Genomic DNA, 9,548 nt, shown 5'->3' on the forward strand with positions numbered 1-9,548 from the left:
GGGAGGAGGAGGAGGAGAAGGAGAAGGAGGAGGAGGAGGAGGAAAGGGTGGGGGGGATGTCTCAGCAAGATGCCCGAGGGCTCCGGGTGGAGACAGCCCGTGCCAGCTGCCCCCCCAAAAAAAAAACCCCAAACACCCAGCCGGGCTCGGCTGGAGCCGGAGGGGGCTTGGGGTGAGCCGGGAACGGGGAGGGGGGGTTCATGTCCTGCCGGGAACGGGAAGGGACAGGCGGATCTCACCCCCCCAGGAGCAAATCCCAGCTGGAAGGTGCGATGGGAGATGCCGGCCCAGCCCTCCCCGCTCGGTTTGGAGCAGCAGCCCAACAGGACTCGCCAGAAGTTGCATCACTGGGGTTTTTTACCCCCCCAGCTCCCAGCACCGGCTGCAGAACTTGCTTCTCCCAGGCTCATCATCTCCTCAGGGGGAATCTACTTGGTTTCCTTTCTTCCCTGTTTTTTTTTTTCCAGGCAAGTTTGGAGCAGGGGAAGGAACTTGCAGGACCCCCTGTCCTCCTAAATCAGCAGAACCATGGAATGGGTTGGGCTGGAAGGACCTTAAAGATCCTTTCATTCCAGGGACACCTTCCACTGGACCAGGTTGCTCCAAGCCCCGTCCCCAAACCCGGCCTTGGACACTTCCAGGGATGGGGCAGCCACAAATTCCCTGGAAAATTCCTGCCAGGGGGCACCCCCACCCTCCCTGTGGCTCTGTCCTGCCCATCCCAGTTCAGCAGCTGCGCCGACCTCACTGTTACAAGTCCCCTGACACCCTCCTGTCCTCACCCCCCCCGAGACGATGAGCATTAATTAGAGCATCCCTAATGCTAATGAGCTCTGGGGAACGAGCACATTAATGGGGGGGGGGGGTCGTTTGGGTGTCGTTAAATACGTGGGTTTATTTTTATCTTTACCAGGCAAACAACACGAGTTCCGAGGAGCAGCTGAGTCCCAGAATCTTTTGAGGTTGGAAAAAGACCTCCAGGATCATGGAATTCAGCTTCTGATCCATCCCCACCTTGTCCCTCCAAAGCCCCAGAGCTTGAATTCCTTCCAGGGTTGCTCCTGGGACATCATTCCCGGTCCAACCAGTTCTTCCTGATGCTTTGCAGGTGCTGGGACAGCTTTGAGGACTCACCAGCTTTGGCACCTTCAGGCCCTGGGATTAATCCAGGATGAGCAGGTTATAGCCCAAGCTGGATCATGGAAGTCCAAGCCATTCCCAATCCCAAGGTCTCTCCTCACGCTGCTCCATCCTGGATGAAGCATTTTCATTTAGATATGTAAGAAAGCACCATAAAAAAAAAACCCCACTCGCCTCAGGGAAGGAAAAGCACATCTCAGAAAATCCTCTGCCTGCCCCAAAACCACTTCCACACACCCAGACTGCCCACTGGGATAATTTTGGGAAGGGGCTGAAGACAGAGCAGGCCAGGGTTTAATTTGGAAGTGGCCGTTTTTTAATTAAATGGAACTATTTATATATGTACAAAGCCCAGAAAATATTGCACCATTTTAAAAACAAGGTTGTTTTACATCTGATCACCCGCTGAAGACACCTCGGGATGGACCTTCCACCAGCTCCTGTGGGGACATCCTGGAGCTGCCTCGGAATTCCACTGCTCCAGGCACACCCCAGAGAGGAAACACCTTCATCCTTCCCACCCTTGGCTCCATTTAGGGAAAACCATCCATCCCAGGGTGCTCCCAGCAGCATCCAGGACCGTCCCTCGAGCTGCTCGAAGGACAAATCAAACCAACAAACTTGGGGAATTTGTCCCAGTTCCTTCAGGGCTCGGTCGGTGCCTTTTCCTGGGGAAGTCTCTTAGGGCTCACAGCCCTTGGAAGGTTCTGGAAGGAACCTTCTGCAGGGAGGGGGCCATTCTAGTGTTGGTTTAGCTGTGATGCAGCAGTTTTCCAGCCCCTCAGTAGGCCACGGCTCCGGGATCCCGCGGGAGGCTGAACAGCACGTCGGCCTTGGCGTTGATGAAGTAGGTGGCGAGGAGGGACAGGACCAGGATGGCGATTCCCAGCACCAGGGTGAGTATCTGGGGAGGGAAGGGAAGGGAAACACCCAGGGCTGGGGTTAAACACAGACCTGCAGCTCCCAGCGGGATGGAGAGCTCGGGTTTCCAACTGCCCCCCCAAGAGCCACCAACTCACTGGGGGTGACACTGCCTGACACGGTGACATCATCTGACAGTGACATCATCTGACAGAGTGACATCACCTGACAGGCTGTGACATCACCTGACAGTGACATCACCTCACAGAGTGACATCACGTGACAGGGAGACATCAGGTGCCAGTGACATCACTTGACAGGGTGTGATGTCACCCCCCAGTATGACATCACCTGACTGAAAGTGACATCACCCGACAGGAAGTGACATCACCTGACAGGAAGTGACATCACCCAACTGACATCGCCTGACAGGAAATGCCATCACCCGACAGGAAGTGCCATCACACTGACAGGACGTGACATCACCCAACAGGAAGTGACATCACCCAACAGGAAGTGACATCACCCAACAGGAAGTGACATCATCCTGACAGGAAGTGACATCACCTGACAGGAAGTGACATCCCTCCCAACCCCATGACACCCCCCCAGCCCATCCCACCACCCCGCCGAGCGCCACACCCTCCCCCTACCCTCCCACCCACCCTCCCCTCTCCTCCAGCCCCACCTCCAGCTCCCTGCTGGCCACCAGGAAGATGCGGGCCCGGATGTCCTTCCAGCGGCTCTCTGTCCAGGTGGAATATTCCCGGGATCCCCACTGGCGCAGCTCGAAGGCTGGGGACAGCGCCTTGCTGAGCCGCACCCCGGAGCGCACGCACAGCGGCACCCGCGCCGTGGAGTTGGGCTCCAGGGGACCCTGCACCCACGAGTACTCGAACATCTGCCACACAGGGGGAGGGAGGGAGGGAGGGAGGGTGAACAGCCGTTCCTCATCTTCTGGGAGTGTTTTCCCCCGGGATTCGGGCAAGGAGAAGGGGATTTCCCGTTTTCACGGGATGACTGAGGTTGGGAAAGGCCTCTGAGGTCAGCGAGTCCACCCCGGGCCCCGTCCCCACCTTGTCACTCATCACCCCTTCCTTGGGCACCTCCAGGGGTGGGGGCTTCCCCACATCCCTGGGCAGCCCCTGCCAAGGCCTCACCACCCTTTCCATGGGGAAATTCCTGCTGATGTCGAACCTGACCCTCCCCTGGCACAGCTGGAGGCTGTTCCCTCTCCTCCTGACCTTGTTCCCTGGGAGCAGAGCCCGACCCCCCCCCGGCTCCCCCCTCCTGTCAGGGAATTCCAGAGCCACAAGGTCTCCCCTGAGCCTCCTTTTCTCCAGGCTGAGCCCCCCCCAGCTCCCTCAGGAGTTTCTCCAGCCCCTTCTCCTGCTGCTCCAGCCCCATTCCCTTCTCCAAACACACTCCAGCCCCTCAATGTCCTTCCCAAATTAAGGAGCCCAGACCTGGACACGGCACTGGATTTTCCCTCCCCGGTGCCCAGCACAGGGGGACAATCCCTCTGCTCCTGTGCCCACACCATGGCTGGTCCAACCCAGCTCCTTTTTGCCCACCCTGCCCTTGTTGGGCACTGAGATGTCTCCTCCTGGAGCAGCTTCCCCGCTCTCCCATCCAACAAAAACCCCATCCCTAACCAGCTTTTCCTCAGCCCTAGGGACGTGGCCCCGTTCCTGCCACCCCCACGAGGGACTGGCACCCACCTCCCTCTCAGAGTGGGGGTTTTTCTCGGGGTTCAGACACTCCTCCTTGGTGAGGTTGACCACGGTGCCCGTCAGGTTGGCCAGGACGTACTGCACCAGTAAGGTCGTGTTCACGGGGTTGGAAACCGCCACGTAGTGCTGGGGAACATCCCCTGGAACATCAGGAATAATGGGATTGGAGGAGGGGGGGGAAAAAACAGCAGGAACCAGCCCAGGGAACATCTGGGGGCAAAGCCCTTCCCTGCTCTTCTTCCCCTGTGTTGTTCTCACCCAGAATTCCTTTGAGGTCTGGTTTGATGATGGATTGAAACCAGGAATTGTTCATTTTGATCAGGAAGCCGTAAAGCATCCGGGTGACCTGGAAAGGCGTGGAATTGGTTTGTGCAGAGGAGAGGAAAAAAACCCAAACCATCTGACCAGCCCTGCCTCGAGCTCCTTTGGCTGAGAGATGTTCCCTGAGCACAGCCAAGGACAGGCTCTGCCCCAGCTGCCCAGAATTCCAGGGAGAGCTGTGAAAATCGGGTGGGATTCCAGCCCCAGGGATTCCTTAGCTGATCCCTGTGGTAATTCCACCTTTTCTCTGAGGATGAAGGAGCTTCATTTCTGCCTCGAGATGAAGCCACTAGAAATGAGGGAGGGATTTTTACTCTGCTTTGGTGGGAAAACAGGGAAAAGGGGTGGGGGCAGGACAGGATGCTGTGGAAAACAGGGATAGAAGGGAGGGATGGGAGGGCTCCTGGGAGATCCATGTGCTCCTACCGTTTTGGGATCAGCCTGGATGGCAGAGGTGCTGTTGGTTCCTCCAGCCAGGCCATAAAGGGCTCGGGCCACCACGGTGGCCACTTCTGCCAGGGCCTGTGAGGGGACAGGGATCCATGTTAATCCAGCCAGGCAGATCCAGGGAAACAGGCTCTGGGAGGGGAGATGGATCCGCAAATCCATCCCAAATGCTCCAAGGCCCCTCGCCGCTGGCACTGCCCCTTTTCCCAGCTTTTCCCACCTCTCCCCATGTCCCTGCTTTTTCCTTCCCAAATCACTCCCACCTCCTTCCAGCCCTTTTGTCCAAACCTTTTTCCCCCCACCTCTCCCCACATCCCTGCTTCCTCCTGCCCCCTCCCTGTCCCCCCCCGGATGCAGCAGGAACCTTGGCTGTGTCCGTGACATATTCCAAGGTCTCCTCAGGGCTCAGCCCCTCGGGATACTGCACCCTGATGTTCTCTGGAGTGTCATACATGCTCTGGTAGTATCTGAAAAGGAAGGAGGAGGAAAAAAACAGGGATTGGGGGGGAAAGGCAGGGGAGAAAGCACAGGGTGTGGAATTCAATTCCGAGCGTGTCCGCAGCGGAGTCTCCCGGGAGAGCAGAGATCCAGCCCTGCCACACGCTCCTTAAACCACTTAATGAGGATTTATAATTAACTTGGCCCTTCCACAGCTTCTCCCATCTGAGCATCTCCAAGCAATTTCCAGGCTGTGACTGGAATTTTAGGTGGGGGCTGAGCCCGAGCCGTTCGGCAGGGAGGGAAACTGAGGCAAGGACAGCAAGGGATGGGGATGCCAGATCCAAGGAATTCCAAGGGAACTCTGCTGGGGGTTTACACACCGCACCCCTGGCACTCCCAGGCAACTTGGGATGATCCCCCAAGCCTAAAAAAATGGATCCCTCAGCCCCGAGTTGTGTACAGGTTATTCCATGAATTCCCGGTCCCTGGAAGTGTCCCAGGCCAGGTTGGGCAGGGCTTGGAGCAACCTGGTATAGTGGAAGGTGTCCCTCTCCCCCCCAAAAAAAAGGGGGTGGAACTGGATGATCTTGAAGGTTCCTCCCAACACAAAACCATTCCATGACTCTCTGAAGGGAATGGGATAATTTTAAGGATTTAGGAAGAGGGGAGAGACCCATCCCTGTCCTGTACCCCCTCATTCCCACTCTCAAGCTGATGAGGAGCAAGGGATCCCTGAGGAACAGGGTCATGTGGGGTGAATCCAAGTGCCCTTTCCAAGGCCTGGGGCTTTCTGCCAGCACAAACAAAAAGCTAAATAATAATAAAAAAAAAAAAAACCAAAATAACAAAAAAACAAATAAAAAAAGGCAGCTTCTGGAAGAACAGCTGAGGCTCCTGCAAAGCTCTGTTGCCATTTGCTCACCTCTGGCTCCCAGCCAGCTGTGGAGGGAGGGGGGGGAATATTTTCCACATAAAACCGGATTTCTCTCGCTTGTCAGAACGATTTTGTTGAGCCCCGTCGGACACGGAGCTTCTCCCCCTCACATTTACCCCCTCTCCAGCATCCCAGGTGTCCTCTGGGAGCTCCTACCTGTTGTGGAAAGCTGTCCTGTGGTCAGTCAGGACCACTCCAGGGATGTGGCGAGCCCGGAGGAAGCGCTGGAAGGAGGATGGAGGGAGGGGTTGGGAAAATCCGGCTTCCTGCAGGGTCACGGCCGAGCCCACGCTGCTCCTGCTCAGGGTGTCCAGCAGGTTTCTGACCTGCAAGGAGGAGAATTGCCTTGTGCTGCTGTGCTTTTGGAAGTTTCTTTTTTTCCTGGGAAGGTTCAAACCCTGCTCAGGATCCTGGGTTTTTGGGTGTGGAGTCGTGCCAGGGGTTGGAGATGAAGGAAAGGTTCTTCCCGTGGGAGGGAGAGGTTCCAGAGGGAAGCCAGAGCTCAAGGAGCACTTGGAGCTCTCAGGGACATGGTGGGATTTCTGGGGCTGTGCAGGGACAGGAATTAAGACTCTTCCAGCTCAGGATATTCCATGATTTCCCTCTCACCTGCACCTCCACAGACTGGTTCATCCGCGAGACGGGGTCCGTGTGCATCCAGAGGATGGAGCCGTTCCTGAGAGCCACCTGCCAGGAAAACCACCCTAAATACATGGCTGGACATCCCACAGCAGGGAAATCCAGGAAAAATTCACGCCCAAGGGAATAAAAGGCCCCCCCAAACTTTTCCCACACCTGATTCAACTCCACGAAGGAGTGGATGTTGTCCAAGCGCAGAGGGAACTTGTCCTGTTCCATGTCATAGACCATCCTGGAGCTGCCAATGTAGTCAAAGGTCTCCTGCAGGAGGAAAAAATAAAAAACCCGCCTCAAATCCTGAAAAATCCCAAATCCCAAATCCTGAATCCCATCAGAGGGTGGAGGCACCTCCACCAGCAATATCTGAGGGGCTGAGAGGGAACCGACCCCAAGAGTTTTGGGGGCCAACGACCCCACTGATAAGGGACACACTGTAGGGTCACCTCCCACTATCCCAGGCTGCTCCAACCTGGCCTTGGACACTTCCAGGGATGGGGCAGCCACAGCTTCTCTGGGAATTCCATTCCAGTCCCTCCCCACCCTCACAGGGGACAATTTCTTCCCAATATCCCTCTGACAGTTTGAAGCCCTTCCCCTTTTTCCTGTCACTCCAGACCCTCGGAAATAATCTCTTCCCATATTTTCTCTTGTCTCCTCAAGGTCCTGGAAGTCCCAGTTAGGTCTCCCTGAAGCTTCTCTTCTCCAGACTGAACAATCCCAGTTGTTTTTGACAATTCAGACAACAGATCAGGGAAAAGGGTGACCCTCCCCCCCAAAATTCCAGGAATTAAGCATACAAAGCTTTCCTGAAAGGAGTGGTGTCTGCTTCCCTGGAAAAAAAAAGGTTGGGAAGGCACTTGCCAGGCTGAGAGTGGCCTGGGCAAGACGAGGTGCCCTTGGAGAACCAGAGCAGGGCAAGGGAAGTCAGGAGCCACCAGCCTCCCCCTTCCCTGATTTACAGTCAGCTCTTCTCCTGGATACATCCAGAGCCTGGATGTCTCTCTCCTCCAGGGAAACTGGGAATGGATGTGCCGAGGAGGGTGAATGAGGGGAATCACATGGCCCTGGCACGGGAAAAGCTGCACAAAGGAATCATCAGTGCTGATGCCTTGAGGGGAACATCAGCTGTTGGCCATCAGTCCCTCCTCCAGCTCCTTCTGCTTTTCCACAGCTGCCAGTTCCAGCTCTGGGCTCCCAAGGAAGGGGCTGCATTTCTCTCCCATATATTTTTAATTTTGCCCTTTTCTGGGCTCCATTTCAGAATTTCCAGCCTGGAAGTTCATCCTGAACCAGGGGGAGAACAGAAATCGGCCACACCAGGAAGAGACAGGAGGCAAAGCAAAGTTTGGGTGACTGATCCAGAAGGATCTGCGGGGTGGGAATTTGTTGCCCCACTGGAAAATCCATCTGCTCCCGTTATCCCAGAGCAATTAAGATCCTGTTGGAGCCACAGCCTGGGGATGGACACCAACAATCCCACACAAAGAGCAGAGACACAGGGGGCCGATTTGGGACCTCAGGGTGTGGGTGTGGGTGTGGGGGGAGGGTGACGCGATCCTGCTGCCCTCACCCCTTGGAAGAAGGTGAACATGACGTTCCTGGGGAGCAGAGGGACGTCGGGGGCTTTGTGAAGGGCTTCGGCCGCCGCCAGGTGGGTGACGAAGGAGGACACGGCCCCCTCGGCTCCGGGGGCGATGTTCCAGAAGAAGGAGTGGCTGTCGATCTGGAAGCAAAACCACACAGGAATTCTATGCTGGGAAAACTTTCCCATCACAAATTCTATGCTGGGAAAGCAAAAGCCATCGCTCTCTCTCTCTCTCGTTGATCCCGCTCATCCCACCGGAAAGGGGAGGATCGAGCGGATGATGGAACTTCAAATATCGAGGGGGTGGTTGTGACAGTGACAGGGGATTTATGGAATGGTTGGCTTGGAAGGATCTTAATCATCCAGTCCCAGTCCCTTCCACTAGCCCAGGTTGCTCCAGCCTGGCCTTGGACACTTCCAGGGATGGAGCAGCCGCAGTTTTCTGCAAAATCTGTGCCAGGGCCTCCCCACCCTCACAGGGAACAATTTCTTCCATACATATCCTACCTAAATTTCCCCTAAATTTGAGCCTCAAGACCTCAGAGCTTTGCCACAGACTTTTCACCTTGTCTGCTTCTATCAGTGAAAAAAAATGCTGGAAAAATTCCCACATCTAACAAGATGGAAAGACCCAAACTGTGGATGTCCTTCCACTGCCACAAGGGACAGAGCCAGTGTTGTATCCCAAGAACGCAGCAGCCAGTCAGATCCAAAGGGTTTGGAACGTGGCAAGAAACCCAAACACGTGACAAACACATTCCCATGAGACTGGGAAATCCCAGCTTCCCAGAATTCTTCCAGCCCAAGCTTTACAGAGCAAGATTAAGAGGTACCTACTCGGGTGGCAACCATAATAACTTCCTTCTCAGGATCGACTTTTCCAGAGGAATTGATGGGCTGCAAAGTGCTCCACACGTTGTAGTCAAGGAGAGGATCACACACAATCTCTGGGAAGCACAAAAAAACCCACATTCCTGAGGGGTTGGGATCACAGCAGCGACAAGTGAGAAATGAGTTTTTTTTTTTTTTAATCCTCACACTCGGCGTTTTAAGTCAACGAGCAACGGGGAAATCCTGGCTCCAGGAAAAGCCCTGGCAGCAGGAAAAAAAAAAAATCCACAGGGATTTGGAGCCCCACGTGACAAGGATGAAGGGAGGGGGGGGTGGATCTCACCTGGGTTGATGCTGAAGGTGCTCTGGAGGGAGCTGCGCCTCATGCAGGTCACGGTGCTGGTCACTGCGTGCATGTGGGAGAAGAGCTGCATGGCACAGAGGGGGTACTCGGGGGCAGATCCATCCCTGGGGACGTTGTGATCCAGGTAACACTGGGTGGGAATGGAAATCATGGCATAACTCAGTGGGATTTTGTTGTATTTTTTCACCACGGGGGGACAAAGCCCCCCTCTGCCGGGAGGAGCAGCAGCTCCTCTCTGCTGCCCGCCGAGGT

General features: G+C 55.5%; 1 protein-coding gene across 1 annotated transcript in view; it reads right to left on the reverse strand.

Moving 5' to 3' along the window:
- Positions 1-1,899: 1,899 nt before the first annotated feature.
- NCSTN (nicastrin) overlaps positions 1,900-9,548 on the reverse strand; it is a 14,899-nt gene continuing 7,250 nt past the window's right edge. Inside the window, exons 6-17 of the mRNA XM_027909622.1 lie at positions 9,276-9,426; positions 8,939-9,048; positions 8,087-8,239; positions 6,673-6,777; positions 6,487-6,564; positions 6,034-6,203; positions 4,867-4,969; positions 4,482-4,577; positions 3,993-4,080; positions 3,723-3,874; positions 2,690-2,902; positions 1,900-2,044 (exon numbers count right to left, since the gene is read on the reverse strand). Of these exons, the coding sequence (XP_027765423.1) occupies positions 1,922-2,044; positions 2,690-2,902; positions 3,723-3,874; positions 3,993-4,080; positions 4,482-4,577; positions 4,867-4,969; positions 6,034-6,203; positions 6,487-6,564; positions 6,673-6,777; positions 8,087-8,239; positions 8,939-9,048; positions 9,276-9,426 (1,542 nt within the window). The 3' untranslated portion in view covers positions 1,900-1,921. The remainder of the gene's footprint in view (positions 2,045-2,689; positions 2,903-3,722; positions 3,875-3,992; positions 4,081-4,481; positions 4,578-4,866; positions 4,970-6,033; positions 6,204-6,486; positions 6,565-6,672; positions 6,778-8,086; positions 8,240-8,938; positions 9,049-9,275; positions 9,427-9,548) is intronic.

This window comes from Empidonax traillii, unplaced genomic scaffold, assembly GCF_003031625.1.
Source record: "Empidonax traillii isolate 1590-97213 ecotype Southwest subspecies unplaced genomic scaffold, ASM303162v1 scaffold2265:size82072, whole genome shotgun sequence".
Lineage (NCBI taxonomy): Eukaryota > Metazoa > Chordata > Aves > Passeriformes > Tyrannidae > Empidonax > Empidonax traillii.